The sequence below is a fragment of the Echiichthys vipera genome (genome assembly GCF_963691815.1).
Source record: "Echiichthys vipera genome assembly, chromosome: 19".
NCBI lineage: Eukaryota > Metazoa > Chordata > Actinopteri > Perciformes > Trachinidae > Echiichthys > Echiichthys vipera.
The window spans coordinates 5,965,648-5,985,489 of NC_139844.1; the positions used below are offsets into that span (position 1 = coordinate 5,965,648).

Consider the following 19,842-nt stretch of genomic DNA (forward strand, 5'->3'; position numbering starts at 1 on the left):
CTTCTGTAAGTCAGGTGAAAATGGAACCAATGGTCTTTTTTCGGCACGAAAATACATCAAATAAGCCATGGAGACATTTTTTTTTGGTTAATCAACCATGTACAGAGAATGCCCAGAGAGACGCTAACAGCCCCGATGGGCTAACACTGATTAGCTCGGGGCGGTGCACTGAACACATCCAAAACATCTTTTTTAACCACTAATGCTGCCCAAAATAACACAAAACCTCTGCAGTAGCATGATTAGAGTCCCTACACAGAAAACAAAGCACCAACAACGTAGTTAGAGAACCAAGAGTGTATTAACAAAGACTGTTTTACAAGTCTAGGCTTTACCAGTAGGTCCATGATGACAGGTCGTCTGTACAAGTGGATTATTGAATGCACTGTAGTTCAGTTCAAGGAGGAAAGTTTTGGCATTTATAATTCCATGGCAAAGCATTCTTACTGTGCTGTTTGTGACGATGTCTATCAAGTGTTGACATGGAAGTGAAAGGAGTTGCATATGTGAGTTACAAAACAATAATCCACTTGTACAGACTTTACTATGAAAGGAGCTGATAGTTGGGCAGTTGGTAAGTCTTTTAAAATAACTTTTTTTTAATAAAATAATAGAAATAATGCTACCAAAGAGAACAAAACTGAGATCTTTCAGATTTTCACTTTGAGTAAACCTTTGAGTGCCGGACTGCTTCTATACTGTGGTGTTACTACTTCCATTGGAAACTGTAAACTGGGGAGAAAAGAATCAATGAACGAAGCTCTAACAAGTTAATGTGGATCGACTTGTTCTGGAGCTGTCGTCTGCACCACAGCTATGTTATCAGTGGGAAGTTCAGTGTCGCATTTGGAAACTCTGGTCCAAATTGATCGAATAGTCATTTACGCTCAAGTTTTAACACCGTTCTGATATCAGCCCAGTAAATGTTTGTTACTGCAATTAATATTTGAAGATATTGTTTAAAAATGAGTGACAGAAGTGTGTGATTTCATGTGAGCTGAAGGCACACACAGATCAGATCTACACTGGCGACATTAGTCACGGCTGACATTTCTTTTAATCTCCAGTTAAACAGAATATCGTTGAGATAAAGGAGTTGCACATAATCACACGGCTATTATGGATCACACGCACTGTGAAACCTCATTTAGAAGGCAACACAACATTTTGGATCATTTCAGTGCGGAAATGAAATGAAAGTGCATCTCAACAACCTGCTGTTTTATTTGTAATTTATTACCAAGACGCAAACAAACAATATCATCAATCAATCAGCTGATCATCACCTGCTGCATCACTCAATCTCACAGATCCTCCTGTTTATATGTAATGGAAATGTTTTGGCGGGTTTTGGCAGGACTGGTCCTTTTTTCAGCCGAGGCACTGTTGAGAAGTGGACGACTCTTAAAAGTCTGTAAACACCAGGTGACTCCAGGCTGGTTGTTTGCCCTCTGAAAGTCTTTTTTTGTATCTTGAAAGACAGAAAAAAGTGTGGGAACCAAAGCAAAGCCTCCAGGTAAATGAATGGAGCTCAGTGCAATGTCCTCAGAAGTATAGTAGTCTTTATGAGTGTGTTGCAGCAGACAGACAGGCAGGTGTGTAAATCTTCACCGTCTCATCCCAGGAGCAATCGACCACCTGCAGCCAACACAGAACAACACACAGCGTTAGAGACGAGGTGGAGTCAGGGGGTTGGTGTTCGGGTTCAAACGCAGCCAGGGACCGACACAAGGGGGCTGTCAGTGCACTGAAAAAACTGACTGTATTCAAATGTATTAAATAAAGTTATTGATGCATAGTACACATTTTAGTTCATTGGGAACTAGAATATTTTTTACGTAAACATTTTAATATGTATTCATTCAATAAATTCACTGCATAGGAAGAGCACATTTTATTATATATTTACAAATACAATCAATGATTTACAGTCACTGCACATTAACTTTAAAATACTAATTCAATTTGACTCTTAAAAAATTTCATCATGGATGAGTAATTTCTAGTAAATGTAACCTTTCGTTCTCATATTTGTGGTAACTGGGACATATCTCGGGAACTGAAGGTCGAAGACACTCAGGGTGAAACCGTTGGAAATCCCGTACAAGAAAACATAATCAAGGGATCAACTTCCATCTCTCTACGACCTTCTGTTACAGAGATACTGCAAAAAAAAAAGTGACTCAGAGTAAATGAGAAAGGAGCACGGCTGCTGCAGTCAACATTTTTGAGAGTGATAGTGAATGTTTTAAAATGTAGCGCCTTAATGGAGGTGACATTGGTCAGGGATGACGTCACATCACCAACCAATAAAAACCATCCAATATCACCACAGATTAAAGTTGGTACAACTCTGCTGTTTGACCACCGGAAAAATGCAGCTGCAGGATAGCAAAGGCAGCATTGACATGTATGCAGATAGTTTGCCATGCTTCTTTTTTTGTTCTTGTAGAGATCCCAACTCCAAACTTTCCTTTGATATCATCTTTCCTTTCATCCTTTCATCAAGTTGAGCGAGGAATAGGAGTTGGTCATTGGTCCAGTTTGGTTTTCTCTAGTGTTATGGCAGAGCGGATGTGTCCGTATCAGCCATGGTTATTCTAGCCCTAGAATTAAAATGCTTCTTATATAGGCCTACATATCCACTGGTTGTCTAATGAGCTGCCAGACTTGTCAGTAGGCCTACCTGGAGGACAATAAGCTGAACATACTTGAACAATAAGTCTTGGTTTCATATTAAATCAGACACAGGTAATACATTTATATTTAGAGTTTATAAATCTTTATTTGCACATAACAAGCTATCTCCCAAAGTGTTTCTGTCATAAATTCACTCTTAAGGACTCATTCCCTCTCAGCCAATCACTGTGGGCATAGAAGGGATGAACATGATGTCATCCATAGCAACAAGGTCAACCCCGCCCTCTAGTCTTATGTTAGGAGTCCCTCCACTCCTTAGGAAAAGTTGGTCTCAGAGGATTTGGGAATAGGTTTGAAGAAATGACTCTGAACTAAGAACTTTTAGTGCTCCTTAGGAGAACTCTTAGTGCTGAGATCGAATGTTTGTGAATACGGCCCCTGACCAATGAGAGACTCCCTGACTGACTTTATCCTCCAGAGTGTGTCCCGAGATAAGAAGTAAAAACACGCCTGAGTCCAGTGTGGGCTGCTTTACGACCGTATGGACTACAGGAGGACAAAGAGATCGCGGACAGGAGACACAGTCCAGGTCTTGTTTTTTTAAGTTCAATAACAGTTGATCGTCCAGCTAAAATAACCTGATCTCTCTCTATATATGTGTGTGTGTGTGTGTCGGTGCTGCAGGTGAAGCGTGGACGAGAGACGAGACGTTCAGCTCTCTCCGTCTCCTCTGGCACACACTTATATGAAAGTGTTCCCTCTAAATTACCCTCCATTATCAGTTCTGGCACAAGGACATTTAGAGAGAGAAGGCCGCTGGTCTCCACTCTAACTACTGAACTCTGTCATCTGTCCTTCATGTCCAGGAGAGGCAACAAAAGCATACTGTGATTGGACGTCCGTCATTTAGCTTTCATCTTTCATCTTTCATCGATGACGTGCACTTCTTGTATCAACTATAACCTTTAATCATGTTTCTCATGTGGAAAAGGCCGGGCTGAGAAATGGAAGTCGTTGAAGTTAATATTTTAGTGTACTTCTGCAAATGTTATATTCTTATTACCTTCGGGTTGGTTTGTTTGCTTGTTTGTCAGCAGGATTAGAGAAAAACTACCTGCAAAGATTTTCATGAAACTTGGTGAAAAGACGATCCAAAGAAGAACCCATTAAAGCGAGTCTTACCTTTCTGGCATATCACTCTAAACTGATACTCACCAGATGAATTTCATTCGGCCTTGCTTCTCTTCTATCTGGGATCGCTCCATAGAAGAGGTGTTTCAGAAGGCTGGGCCTTATCAAAAATCCTTGCATATGATTGGATAAACCACTTGTCCGTCATCTTTATTGACGTGCTACTCCATCCACTCACATCAAAACCAACCTGTGACGCTGATGAGAGCGACGCAGGGAAAACCAAAACGGAACAGATGACATCTTGGATATAACAGCAGTGCAATCAGCGAAATGTCGGACAATGATTGTCTGTGTAAGGACAATTTGCGGATAAAAGGCAACTTTGCACGCTGAAAACTTCCTTCATGCATTGTTGTCTGAATCAAAACAGTCGCTACCTCGGTCCTTGCGGTCCTGATTGGCTCAACCATTTTAACTGGTCCTCAAATCCCTCTTCTACGGAGCGATCATAGATGGATGAGAGGAGCTCGGCGTAAGCAAGGCGGAACGATATTCATCTGGCGAGAGTCCGGTTAATGCCGTACAGCACTTAGTAAAAATTTGAACATGACCAACTCCACCCCCTCCAAAGTCCCACCCTCTTCCCCCTGCCTGGTCTCTGACTCTGAATGTGGATTAAATGATTTAATCGTTTCTCTTCTAGACTTTCCAAATGTTATCGGACCGAATGGATCAAATTCTGACATTAACACGAGTCATTTCACTCAAAAAAACTCCAATGATTTACAGACGTCTCTTTGTCAATGAAAAAGTCTTTTTTGGGCGCTATGCCATCACGTTAAGGACACTATGCCACTTCCTGGGGGCCTGGTAGAGACATGTCATCCATTTTTTTCTACAGTCTTATGGTCTACAGTCTTTTTGGAATATAGTAGTTACTACTATCAAAATCGGACCAAAGCTCCTAATTTGTTTCATTTTTATGCTCATCCACTCACTGTGTGTCCTCTGCATCCTCTCTTTTATAAATCAGTAAACAGAGACGGAGATTGCACCTGAACCAAAACGTGTATGCTTTGTGGCGTACAAAACCCTGACTTCTTGCGAGTGTGTGTGTGTGAGCACAAATGGTTGTGGGGAACCATAATGTTCAGCAATTAGAGGTAAAAAAAACAACAAAAAAAACATCAGAGCTGAGAGAAAAGCTTTCGGACCAGATGGACTGAATGTTCTCTTCTGGCAAATTGTCAACACAAAAACAGTCCATGGTGCAAAAGTCAAGTGTTGCAAAAGAATATAGAAAATACTAACAGAACACAAAGTTAACGTTATTCTTCCATTTCTGGCATGTTGACACTTTTCTTATATAATCTTAAAATGCTCCTAATAAGCATATGGCACACTAAAATGTAAAAGAAATCCACCAAATACTGAAAATCATCAATATTCAATTCTCATATATTTCTGATAAAAGTCTGACTAATTATTTTATTCGCTCTGAATAATCTCTGTGAGAGATAGCAAGAAATGGCGAAGAACTGATGCGTCAAGTGGCAAAACACGAGTCAACATGGGCTCAGCTCTCCAGAGATGGCGGAGGCTGAAGCAGCTTCATCTTGAGCTAAAAAGAGATGAGATGGTGGAGGAGTTTCTGCTGGACAGGAACTTTTAGTTTGACTGATCCTAGAACACAGCATTACATGTCATAACGCAGCATCCAGTTGCCATCAGTTATCACTTAGTATAGTTCTGTAATACTGTGTTATTTGTGCAAGGAAGATTAGCATTAGCATCAGCGGTAGTGTAAACAAACGAGTCGTTTCCAGTTCTCACTGTACGCGTCGCTTCAGAGGTCAGGCAGGGGGATGAGGGCGGGACTTTGGAGGGAGGTGGAGTTCTTCATTATCAAATTTTTACGAAGTGCTGTGAGACATGCCAGAAAGGGAAGAACGGCTTTAATTGAGAACATACTAAGCAGATGAATTGGCAATAAATTTTAAGCTGCAGCCTTACTCACAAGGCAACGCAATTACAAACCAGCAATAATATAAGAAAAGTCAAAACCGAGATAAACTCTCAGAAGAGGTGAAAGTCTCGGGCAAATGTCCTCAGCTGTCTGAAGCTCTTTACTTTCTAACAGGAGACGTTTGAGACGATGCAGTGGACGGGAAAATGCAGCCTTGTCCCCTCCTCCCTCTCACTTGCTCTATAATCAAGTGGGACGTGGCTATCAGCTGAATAACATGCCTCTGTGGGGGACGTGGCTATCATCTGAATGACACACTGCCTGCCTGTGTCGTCTGTTCAAGCTGCAGAACACGAGGCGTCCTTCGCTCACAGCGTTCACAGTCAAACATTGGCTCCACTTCACTTCCACCACGAGGAATATAGAGCCACTTTATTGTTCATATAATTATATATGTCAGTTTATCTCCTCACAGGTGTTAGACCTCGCCTTGTGTTTGGTTTAACAATGACGGGCAAGGAAGTGGAACTATAAATACACGACTGCTGGTCCAAACCGACCGTCATTCTGCTGCAATATGCTCCTACTTACTTGATTGCTTTTTTGGGTGCGAATGTCCTAAAAGCTTGCAGCCAATCAGAAACAAGCTCAGTCAGAGGGGAATGTATTACGATGTCAGCAGGGTTTGTGCTATAATTAATTATAATCCGTCACTGTGACAGACGGGGGTTGTTAAAAATCTGTCAAAGTTTATTTTACCTGTCATATTTGTCTCCTAGTGTTATACAGACCTGAGTGAATTATAAATCACTGTCAGTTGTGAAAATGTTGGAAAACAAAAGTAATTGAATAAAAAATGGGATGTTCTTCACGCTGGAACATGTGTCCGTGTCGCTGCTGGTGTGTTGTGCTGGTTTTAATCACCACTGTTGCTCATGGGGGATACCTGTGATGTGATATCATAAATAAAAATTTAATTGTACTAAATCTGTACACAATAGTTTGAAGCTTTATTCATAACTTTGACATTCCATTTCTAAATCAACATCTGGATGCTGCACAGCTTTCTCTTTTTTTTTCTTTGCATATCTATTCGTTCTGTTTAAAGCAGCAAATAAAGATTTCTGTTGCATCATAATGTTGCTATGATCATCGCTCCTCACTGTACGCTGCACGGCAAATGACTCATGGCTCCAGACTCTAGTTCATACTACAACTTCCCTGGTCTGTGATGGCCTTCATCTGTGGCTCTTAGGTGAAAGCTGAATGACCAGTCACAAACACTGGGGAATGACAACAAATCTGCCAAATTGAGGGACTAAATACGTTGTGTGTTGCCCTGCAGGAGTTTTCTGATCTGACGTCTTCATCTCATCTGATTTATTGGGTTTCTCCAGCTGGAAGTAAAAGCAAGCCGCATGTTGCTTTACATCATGTGTTTGATCTGAACACAGATGCATTTCATTATCACAGTATCACCCGAACCCTCCGGACCGTTAGTCTTTTCATGTCGCGCTCCTGATCGGATCTTTGAATCAGTGAGTCAACAAGCTGAACGGCCATCCAGAGCATGAGTAAGCAAAGTAGACCTGCAGTGAGTCAGCCATTGAGGAGAGGAATGCCCTTCTTTAATTAACTTTAACAGCCGGCCGTAATGGAAAAGCACACACACCGGCCAAGACTGCAGCACAGCACAAAGACAGAGAGAGATGTGTAATGAGGGGAGGAGGAGCGGTAGAAAAAAGGAGGAATGAAAGAACACAAGACTAATAGGAATATAAAAGCAAGACAATGTTCAAAGTCCCACTAATATTTGACGTCTTCTTCAAAAGTCTTTTTTTAGTTTATAATAATGAGAAAAAGATGAATGAGGGAACAATAATTAATAAGCATGTGGCAGTTATGTATTCTAAGGAGAAAAGCCCACAGCGGTCAAACTGTACAACGCACTTCCTATCACTGTTGAATTGTCATGGTAACAGTGCTTTGAGTGGAAGAGGAGGAAGCTTTTCCTTTTTTCAAGAAACCTTTTAATTGTTTCCGCACCGCAGAAACCAGGAAAGATCGTAATTCTTAGAAAGATCGTAGTTCTTAGAGCGCTGTTTTGAGGGACTTTGGAACTCTCCCAGCACGGAGCAAGGTTAGGCATCGAAATCGAATGGTTATGGATGATGGAATTTTTGAAGTTTTGTGAAATCTAATGTTACCATCCAGACACAACTGCTCAGGGGCCCGTTGGCTCAGAAATTATACTTCCATGCCAACACATTGTTGGTTTTGGTGTTTTCATGGGATTTGTTGACAATAATAAAAACATAGCATAACACCAGAATTGTCCTTTAAATCACACACTTGGGAGGTAGCTACTGTATTATTACCACAAACACCACAACATACTACACTGTCATTGTCGTCGTACTGTACCTCAGATAGAATACACGCACAAATCTAACTGTTGGTTATAATAACTAATTCATAAAATGACCAGCAGACAGACCTGCAAATGCATTTCTGCATGATCTATCACCTCAACACACACACACACACACACACACACACACACACACACACACACACACACACACACACACACACACACACACACACACACACACACACACACACACACACACACACACACACACACACACACACACACACACTCAGTCTGTGTGTGTGTTTTTGGCCTGCGGTGCCGTAAGGAAGGTGATCCATCAGACACCATGTGGCTACGTCAGGATAAGAGACCACACCAGCGAGGGAGGAAGAGAGAGAGCAAAGCGTAAGTGATCGGGGCAAGAAGCGATTAGAAGAAGAAGAGAGGTGATAAGAGCAGGTTAGCACTGATATCAGAGGAGGAAATGAAAATACAAGGGCAGATCAGGAAACGCAGAATGAGAGGAAAAAAGAAGTGGTGAGAGTAGAGACGGAAAGACGAAACGCTGAGCCCGGCAGATCCTCCTCCTGTCAGGATGAGGAGACCAGGAAGCCATGTTTATCGAAGTGATCAGTTCTTTCAACAAAAAGCTCATGAAGCAGCACAACATTTCCCTAAAAGTCTTTAACTGCAGCTCAACACTCACCACATCTGCAGAGATTTACAAACACTGCCATTTTCAGATCATGGTGGCACAGAAAACTGTGGACGGTCTTCCGTGTCCTCTGGCGGCAGTTTCTAACAGCAGTCACTAACCATGTTTGACATATTAACTCCCTGTTGAATGGTTCTTGATAGCTAACGATATCGATGTTGGCCTATCGATGTTGGCCTATCGATGTGATACGTTTGATAAAAAGTTTGATTAATTTTTAAAGCAGTTCTTCCCTTTCTGTCATTTTGACACTTTTCTTTTGTAATCTTAAAATGCTCCTAATAAGCGTATGGCACACTAAAATGTAAAAGAAATCCACCAGGTGTTGACTTAACAATATTCAATTCTCATATATTTCTGATAAAATTCTGACCAATCATTTTATTCAGTGCAAATAAAATGATTTGCCGAGCTTCCTGCCTGTCCTCGTTGCTCCATTTCACTCAAGCTCTCATGCTGCGTTCTAGTGCCATGGGAAGTCCGGAGTTTCGGACCTCCAACTCCGCATAGGGCACTTAAATGCCTGTCAAGTCGGAACCTCTAAATTCTCTAGTAATTCACATTGACAGGCCTTCCAGTGCACTTTGCTGAGTTGGAGGTCGGAAACTTTGGACTTCCCATGGCACGGGAACGCAGCATTTCACTCTCACCATATTTGTCGGAAGAGGAGGGAGCGTCAGAGGTCAGGCAGGGGGAAGAGGCTGGGACTTTGGAGGGAAGTGCTGCGAGGAATCAAAGAAAGGTAAGATTTGCTTTAAAAATGCATGACAAAGCAAAATAGAAACGTCACTTTAAACTTTACCACATAACATTTTGCTTTTGCTTTTGGCATCAATAAGTCTGTTGATGCTTCCTTTAAGAACAAATCATAAAACGCTGGAAACCTGAACTTACGACCTTAATCTTTCTGTCCTTTTTTTGTCCTCACAGTGACTGGGAGGAGATGGATTTGGTGCACTAAACCCTGTTTTGGTCCATTTAACTTGACAAATGTCTGAGGGCTGAAAAAGTGTTTCTGAATGTTCTGTACTCCTCTCTGCTGTCGTCACAACTGCTGGCGCTGTCTGCGGGAAAGTGAAGGTGTGCGAAGCTTTTACAGGCAAGATTCGTCTCCATGAGGATGGAAAGACACACACACACACATGTAACCACCCACATAGAAACACGGCGGCTCCTGTCAGTGGTCTCCACGGAGAACAAAGAGCTGACTCTGCCATTTGCAATGATGAGAGAGGAACGGTAGATCATAGCTGTCAATGTCACGCAAGCGCGCGCGCGCACACGCCATACACACGCCACACACGCCACACACACACACACACACACACACACACACACACACACACACACACACACACACACACACACACACACACACACACACACACACACACACACACACACACACACACACACACACACACACACACACACACACACACACACACACACACAGGCCCTGTATGGCTATAGATTCTCAAATTCTTCAAAAAAATCATGATCACGATTATATCACGTTTTTACATTCATTTTTAATTTGTTACTGAACATTGCAACAAAGTTATGTCCCTATGTAGAAATATAGCCTAAAAAAAAAAAAAATAACCCAGCATTTAGGCCAAAGAACCTTTCTGAACATTTTTAATCAGTTTGTGCAACTTTACCAACTTGTGTGCCCAGTACAAGCTGCCTAAAGTTGCCTGTTGCCTCTGCTGGCTGTGGTGTGGCTGGACTACTCTTTGTTTCACTCTCAGAAGACTGTATAGGATGTTGTCTCTTTAGGTGGTTGAAAAGGTTCGTTGTGTTACCAACCGATGTGTGCACCTTGTGAAACTGTGTGTGTGTATGTGGCAGATTTGGGGAGATGGCATCCTCTGAAGTGACGCCGCTCGCTCCTTGTTCAACACATTAGTAGTATGCTGATGCATGGGACATATACCTGTTTTTTCAGGTGCATATTTTACAGATTGTTCCACATATTCTGTGAATAAGTGTGGTCAGATAGCATCGATCGACTCCCATACAAGTTTCATTTTCAGCCATGACTTCCCGCTCCTCTCTGAATCAAATGGGATAGGGAATTAGAAATCCTTGTCACTGCCTGTAGTTCGATTAGTTGATTGGCCTTGTGTCTTTAGGGTGGAGCATAAGTCGGAAATCAGTAGTGTGATTTGGCTGAGGGGAAAAAAAACCTGATGCGTCTGTGCAGAGCATAGAACAGCAGTGGATAGAAAAATGCCCAAAATGACTGCTTATCAGAAAACATTCCAAATCATACTTGCCAATTAATTATGTAATTTGAGTGTGTTTGAGTATTTTAGCAATTGCCTGGGGTGTTTGCTGTGGCCAGGTGGAGCAGATTTTTGTTAACTTTTCTTTTTGAGACCACTAGTTAAATGCTTCAATTGTTAAAAAGCTCATTATGTTTATCATCATTGTTTCAGCGCCTCTGTGTGACAGGCTCTGTCTGAGCTTCTGTGCAACATGCTAACGTTAGCTTTAGCAGGTTAACTTCCCAAACAAACAACAAAACAGCATAAAAGTGGCCGAACTCACAGCTTACAGTTTGTGTGTAGCAGCATGACCAACAGGGAAGTCAGGATTCTTCTACGGAGACAAATCCTGGAAATTCTGAGAAATGTCTAATAGCGACCGACACCCTAGCGTTCAGAGCTGAGCACAGCCAACCCAGACGGTCGGCAGGGCTCACGTCTAAATGCAAGGACTTTATTATTTGACGCTTTGGTTTTATTTAACATGACTATAAAACATTATAACTACGGGAAAAAGCATGATAGGTCATGATAAGTATAAATGAACGTGTGCTGATATGTTGATAACTTTTTTTCCAACAAATCTGTCTTGTCTCATCGTCAGTCCATTCCCTGAGACGACGACATTTAGACAAATAAAAATGTGGAAGTAGAAAAACTCAACGAGTGAGAAACAAAGATGGAAAGGCCGAGACAGGAAGCATGAAAGAAACACTGGAAACAGAGGGCAGATGGGCTTCTCTGAAATGGCATGTCTGATAACAACAAAACTAACAATACAGCTCATTACTGTTATTGCTTCTCACACACACACACACACACACACACACACACACACACACACACACACACACACACACACACACACACACACACACACACACACACACACACACACACACACACACACACACACACACACACACACACACACACACACACACACACACACACACACACACACACACACACACACACACACACAGGACAATGCAGCTCATTACTGTGTCTCTGTTATACACACAAACAGCCCGAACAGTCAGGCTTAAAAAAGGGGAACTCAGAGTTTCGCCCTCTGATTGGTTTCCGTGGGAAACTGACTGTTTGCCGTGACGTCGTGCTCTTTCAAGCTCCGTCTTGTGAGGCGTTATCACGTACGCACGTCCACTTCGTCAATACGTGTGTGTGTGTGTGTGTGTGTGTGTGTGTGTGTGTGTGTGTGTGTGTGTGTGTGTGTGTGTGTGTGTGTGCTTGGAAAAAAAAGTCAGTGAGCCATTATTGGTTTCATGTGAAATAAAAGGCTGCAGTGGAAGGAAGGTTCATGTGAGTCTGCTGCAAAACAAAGACTTTCTGACTTCCTGTCTGTTTCCATGCCCCCCCCTTACAAAAAATATATATATAAAGTTTAATTTAATAAAAAAAAGTCTCAGTGTTTTGTGGATTTGTTGAGAACAAGAATAATATCAAATATCACCTGATGAATCCAGTGCTACAACAGCAGCTTCAGCACCACAGACAGCTCCACATTTCCTTGATTTGTACGTTTCTTTAGGACAAATGTCATCAATTTATTTTTGTCTGAGGTAAAAAAAATAAAAAAAAAGCATTTAAGAGTGTGTCCCAGATAAAGTGTCCTCATACTACACAGATGGACCAAACTTTAAAGGGATGTATCAGCCGTGACAGCGACTCCAAAACTTTTCATCTTTCATCTTCTTTAAAAATCATTTTGGTGACTTAAAAAACTTTTCTTCAGCGCCATCGAGTGAAAATGTCTAGCTGACCATGAACACTTCTTTGATCTTTGACACAGTAGTTCAAAAACAAATGGGCATTCAATTTACTTTGGATATTCACAAGAGGATGAATCCTAACAGGTTTTAATATTGACCTCCTGATCTAAATAAAACAAAATTATAGATGACGTGAAAACGATAATTCGCTTGTTTCTTCCGTTAAATCCGGTGTTGGAGTCCCAGGGAAGAGTTTTCAAATCTCTGCAAGGTGACATTCAAGGTGTTGCTCACCTGAATCTCCCCTGAAGATAAAAAAATACATTTGAAAACTAATGGTACGTTTTGGGAAAAATGGAGAGCAGCACCATTTGTAGTTAATGAGCTAAAACATGCAAAGCTACAGTACTCTTTTTCTATACAACACCAGAGAAAAATACATAACATTCAGAAGGCTGGAGGCGTTTTAAGGGCTGTTTTGAAGATAATCTCCCAAATCTAAACTTTCCTTTAGTTTCAAAAATGACACCGGGTCATCAGCACTCATTTCCGGATCACAATGTTGATCCCAGTATGTTTTTTGTCACAGCGTCCCACGCATGTGTCCAGTGACTTCAAGCTGCTCTCTGTTGCCTGTCATCTCCACCACTTTCTGTTCTCCGGGGGGAGGGGGAGGGTCCGGAGGAGAGAGAGACACCGTCTGTCCAAATTAGCCGAAAAACTGAATAAGACACGAGTGGCCTTTTCAGTTCACTGCTCCTCACCCCGACACATTCGAAGGCACAGCTCTGCGACAGCGCTGCGTTACTGTGTGGTGCTGTGAGTGGCTTCACCTCGGCCTGCTCGTGTGCAGACACATTGATGGATGGCCCCATTTCCAGAACACAGATAGAAAATCGAGATTTGGACACAGCGGTTCCATGGTCACCCACATACTAGACAGGAATTCAAAGAAGTGAGGAAGGGGAGGAAGAGAAGTTCCTAAATATGGAAGATAATGCATGCTGCGACTAAAATTACTTCTTACATTTCATCTTCTGTGACCTTTAAGTTGTCGCTCTCCCTCACTGTTACTGCAGTTAAGTACGTGCAAATAATAAAAGCATTTGGAATTGCTGTCCAGGGCTTCTCCAGGTCTGGGTCACAGTCTACAGGGTGAGCTTGCATGTTTCCTTTTTCCCGGACATGTTTAGTGTAGCGTAAGCTCCACAGGCAGCAGGTCTCCTGCCGTCTACATGTTATCAACTTGTGAATTATATCTAAAATGACGGACGAAGACCAACAGCCTCACTGTGAACTGAGGAAAAACAAACAACTGCTTTGTTTTTGTGTATTCCTCCATAAGAACTACTGACCTTGTTTGTACAGAAGAAGTTTTAGTTTTTTTTTTTTCTGTCTGCAGGGTTGACGTGCTGCAACATACGCAGATTTCTTAATGAATCTGAGGTTCATCCTGATCAAACACCTCAACAGGTTAACATCCAAACAAGACGTCCTGATCAGGAAACTTATTTTAACCATTTAAATCCATGTTTCAATGATGTGAACATCAATAAAGCACAGAGCCTTTAATGCTCTGCCAGTGTTGGAGTATCAAATGCTCCATATCCCTAAAATATGTGTAACCTACGCTAAAGGGTTATGTAATTGGTCCGTGTATCTTTTGCTCTTTGGATTTTCAATTCACAAATGGATATTAAAAAACAAAAAATAAGTGGTTATTTGATTTTCGTTTTAAAATACTGAAAATAAGATTAACTTACAAGGCTTTTTTTCTTTGTCAAGGTCAGAAAGGGATGGACTTTCATTTTCTAGCTATAATAACAAAAATTAGAAGACAGAAATTAAAAAATGCCTGTTTTTTCATATTGCTCAACCTGAAGTTGCAGTTTACACAGTAAGAGCACCTAGGTTAAACAGAAGGTTTGATAGAATTGTTGACATTAATCTTTTGAAGTGCTGTTGTAAGATACTCAAGCAATCTAACGTTAATCACCTGCCCAGGGACTACAGGCAGAAATTAGCAAATTGTTGCTATAACCTGGCTCAAAGTGTCTCTTCTTGTTTTACAAGATTAATGTTTTTTGTAAAGGAGAAGCTTTACAGAAGCTTTAACTTTCTGAAGAACGAATACTCCATATATTATTTTATTTTTTATTTGAAATCGTTTAATTTAAATGTACCAGTTTTTAACACTTATAATGGCACCTTTGGTCTTAGCTGCTTCTTCACAGCAACACTCCAGTACAACAAGTTAAACATTGTGTGTGTATTTGTGTGTGTGTGTGTGTGTGTGTGTGTGTGTGTGTGTGTGTGTGTGTGTGTGTGTGTGTGTGTGTGTGTGTGTGTGTGTGTGTGTGTGTGTGTGTGTGTGTGTGTGTGTGTGTGTGTGTGTGTGTGTGTGTGTGTGTTACCTGGTTGGGGACGTGCAGGTTGAAGTCTAATCCACAGACAAATTCTGAGTGATGCTCCACAGTGTCCAGAAGGGGCGGGTTCCTACTGTAGTCCCAGAATCTGCACAGGAACACATTTGACTGACATTTAAATTACAGATTTATAAGAAGATGAAACACAGAAAATTAAAGATCCTCATAGTATAAAAATGTCAAATGACACTGAAAGGGAGGCATTATTCCCCATCATTTTACATGTAAGCAGAGAACACCAATAACTGAAACAGGACTAAATAAAGACAAAAACTGCAAAACTGCATCAAACCAGCAGGGAAGAAGAAGACGTGATAATGAAATTCAGAAATTATGACAAATTGTTTATAAATTAAATAAGAACTGCTACAGTAACCATCCATCAGTGACCAATATTCATATTTGAAGGATAATGTAACTCACATTTTTCAGAGTTTCCTGTCATCCAAACTTCAAAAGAATAGCCAATTCACTATTTAGGACTTTCCCAGGACAGAACAACACTTTCCAGGATGTTGGCCTGTGAATGTTCTCATTTGTCCAGGTCATCTTATCCCCAAAGCAATTTCAGTCAAAAGCAACTGGACTTGGTTATTTGTCTAGGAAGACTTTCACCTCTCATCCAAGAGGCTTCATCAGTTCATGTACCCATCTGACCAGGCTGGGACTGGACCAACTATCTGGTTTGGTTTGAAAGAGGAGTAAAAGAAGCTATCTATGCAAAAGTAGAGAAACCATCGCTAAACAGAGGAGGAGGTCTGAGACACCACTTATCTCCAATTTACAATGCTGCCCTTTCATCCCTTCCCAGGAGATTCAACAATCTAACCTCAAAGAACAACTGTTCACAAAAGCCTCCTTTGACTCCAACGAGTCTAACGAAGTCCAAACCAACTTCTCACCAACGACTGCCACTCCAACGACGGTCGTTGGCACTTGGAGCACAAAGGGTTCCAGTGACATCATCGGCCTTGTGAGAGGTTAAATACCTGGATCTCCACACCAGTTAGTTGGACCAGTCCCAGCCTGGTCCTGGTCCAGTCCCAGCATGGTCAGATGCATACATGAACTGATGAAGCCTCTTGGATGAGAGGTGAAACGTCTTCCTAGACAAATAACCAAGTCCAGTTGCTTTTGACGGAAATGGCTTTGGGGATTCCAGAATGTTTGACTTTCTCTCTATCATTCTCCATGTGTTTTCTATGACTGGAAAATGTCCCCTTAGAAATGCTGCTCAGTTTCTATGGTCTCAGATATATCTGTGCGTGTTGCAGACTACATGGTATCCGGGACGTTTATTTATTACATTTTATACCACAATTATAGTGTATTCAGTATTATTGCTGCAAAGCTGAAATGTGCTAAAAGTGCTTTTCCATTACTGTACATAATTACAAATTATACAAGTGGGAATTAATACAGAAAAGAAGGGAGGAAGAGTTTAAAAGATATAAAGAGGAATGGATGTAATAAAGCACAGATGAAAGAGAAGTGAAAGAGAAGGGAGAGAGAGAGGGAGGAGACGTGGGAAGAAACAGAGAGACAATAAAACACCAGACGTCAGGCAGCGGCGGCCAATCAGACTAATTGAAAGACTGTGCCTCTTCCTGTGTGTGTGTGTGTGTGTGTGTGTGGCAGAGCCCTGACGCAGCAAACACTCCTTCCAGACTCATCCACTTTGCAAATGTAATTAAATCATTTTCAGAGGGAACACTCCCATTGGGCTCCATTAGGCACACACACACACACACACACACACACACACACACACACACACACACACACACACACACACACACACACACACACACACACACACACACACACACACACACACACACACACACACACACACACACACACACACACACACACACACACACACACACACACACACACAATGAGCTATGGGTGTCTGGGGAGAGTCAGTCAGGTATTCAAAGATATTATATATTGAGTGAGTTGTTAGTGTAAATCACTGCCCACAATCACTTTTCCTGTGTGTGTGTGTGTACTTCGCTCCTTAGCAACATCACATAGGTTTGTTTTGTGTTGAACAATCTAAACACAAAGGCTATCAAGCTAATTATCCCCTATTCTTAGTGTCCATCCTGTGTGTGTGTGTGTGTGTGTGTGTGTGTGTGTGTGTGTGTGTGTGTGTGTGTGTGTGTGTGTGTGTGTGTGTGTGTGTGTGTGTGTGTGTGTGTGTGTGTGTGTGTGTGTGTGTGTAAAACAGAGTCTCTTGGCTTGAATTTGGCTGATGATTTAAGTTCCTGAATCTTATCGTATCTCCAGTTGGACATTTTCGTTGCAGTCTAAATGTCTAAATTATACTTCTTCTTCAACATCCAAGGTTTGTTATCCTCCGCTGTTTGCACCAGCGTGATAGAAACGTCATCCACATGGCAATTTTCTCTCAATGAACTCGGACATTTGTGTTCTCACGTAGAGCCTCACCGGGGAAGTTCAGGTTTGTAGGTCATGTGAGAAACGGGCTTTAGACACTGTGAGATCCAACAAGCTGTTTCAAGAACACTGTGACAACCTACAGTTGAGCCTCACAAGTTGAGTTTTAGATATGCTAAGGCTGCGACTGAACATTTAGGTGTCAACATGCTACCTCAGGACAAACTGCGTCCTTTTCTAAGCCTTCCAATAACTCTTTTTTTCTTTGGAAGACCACATCCTCTTAATTCTGAATATCTAAGAATGTCTAATGGCAGTGAATGGGCTTCATGTGCTCACTCATTCACAAATGTATGCAGGAGGTGTAGGTCCAACACATTCATCACCCACAGTGCAGAGCAATATGTTAGCAACGTAATGAAGTGCATTGGCAATAAAAAAAAATCTCTACTGAAATGAATGCATTTCTGTCACAGCGCCTCCATTTAGTGCATTAAGAAAAGAGTAATAATCCTGCAGCTAAGAGCCACTATAGCTCTGATTGGTGTCATGAAAATAAGTGACAACAATGATTTACTGCCAGCTGTCGTGAGTAGCTGAAACAAAGCAGCAGAAGAAGAAGAAGAAGAAGAAGAAGTCGAATCAGAAGAAGCAGAAGCAGAATTCACTTTTTAATTTAGTAGTTACCCTTTAGATTCATCTCCCAACAGAGAGAGAGGTGTGGAACCACAGAACCACAGAAACATGGGCAGTAAAGCTGAAATCATTAGTCCATTAGCAGAGATGTCCCAAGCTGATTTTACAGTTACAATCTGGAAGATCACTCAACGCTGTCCAACAGCTTCAACAGACATTTAGGGAGTGAAGCGACACTTCTTACTGTGAGAAAATGACAATTAATATAGTTTAAAACAAAAAAACTACACAATCCAACATGTTCCTGCAGGAATGTGATCTGAAATGACAACAGACAATTTTACACACACTGCTACACGTAGCTAGCTACATGCTAACGTCAGGGAAAGATGCATCTTGGTTCATGTTGTTCATTTCTCCTCATTTTCAGATCTGGTTCCTGCTAGATAATATTAGTTTTTGCTTTAGAATCATTTATTGGTTGTTTTTGATAATGGAAAGTGCTGCTATAACGTTAGCTACTCCACAGTCAGTCATTACTAACTAAGCTACATGTAGCTTCATGCTAACATCAGGAAAATCTGTATCTTGGTTCCGGTTTTTTATTTCTCCATATTTCCAGATCTGATTCACACTGGAAAATGTTAAAATGTGTAGTTAAATGATTTAGAAGCCTTTATTATTGATTTTGGACAGTAAAAAGTGTTATAAGCTATAACTTTACTCCAGCCATTCGACTAGCAAAGATACATGTAGCTTCATGCTAACGTCAGAGAAAGCTGTATCTTGATTCATGTTGCTAATTTCTTCACATTTTCAGATCAGATACCTGCTGGGTAACGTTTGATTGTCTCTGTTTTAGGTTTAGAAGTCTTTACTGGTGATTTCTTGCTGTAAAAAAGTGAAAAAAAAAAGCGGCCGCTATACTCCAGCTATGGTCAGTCTGTTAAATGTTGTTGATCTCCCTTCCCAGATGTCACCGCTTGCGATTTGTCCTGGAAAAGTCACCAGAGAACCCCCGGTCTATAGTTCCCTTTGAGTTTAGAACTTTAAGGATCAATATCCTGGTGGATCCATGGATGTATATTAGATGTGGATTCAGTGTTGGAGGTGGAGCACAAAAACTGCTTTGTGGAGCATGAAGACAAAAAAAAGTTCAACCTTCTGGTCTAAAACTCCCCAGATGATCGACACTACTTCCGCACTGTGGTCCACAGAGCAGGAGCACTAGAGACTTCCTTTCTTTCTGTTTAGCGCGCCTCTAATTTGAATGTGGATTAAATTATTTAATTGTCTCCTCTAGACTTTCCAAATGTTATCGGACCGAATGGATCAAATTCTGATAGTGAAACAACTTAATTCTCTTGGAATGGGACGCTCGAGAAATAAAAAGTCTGCACAGACTTACAGACGTCTCATCTTTTTGGTCGTCACTTTGGTTGCAATTCCACTGTTTGGCCACAATTGGCTTCATACCTTGGCGCACTTCCTGGTGGACTGGGCGGACACATTTTAAAGTGTAAGTCTGGTGAAAAT

General features: G+C 41.4%; 1 protein-coding gene across 2 annotated transcripts in view; it reads right to left on the reverse strand.

The window, feature by feature from the left end:
* Positions 1–1,532: 1,532 nt before the first annotated feature.
* Positions 1,533–19,842, reverse strand: part of pex7 (peroxisomal biogenesis factor 7) — a 57,737-nt gene continuing 39,427 nt past the window's right edge. The window contains exons 10-11 of one of the 2 annotated variants that reach the window (XM_083933556.1): positions 15,253–15,352; positions 1,533–1,638 (exon numbers count right to left, since the gene is read on the reverse strand). In XM_083933556.1, the coding sequence (XP_083789682.1) occupies positions 1,564–1,638; positions 15,253–15,352 (175 nt within the window). In that variant the 3' untranslated portion in view covers positions 1,533–1,563. The remainder of the gene's footprint in view (positions 1,639–15,252; positions 15,353–19,842) is intronic. The other variant, XR_014593633.1, reaches the window with a different exon arrangement.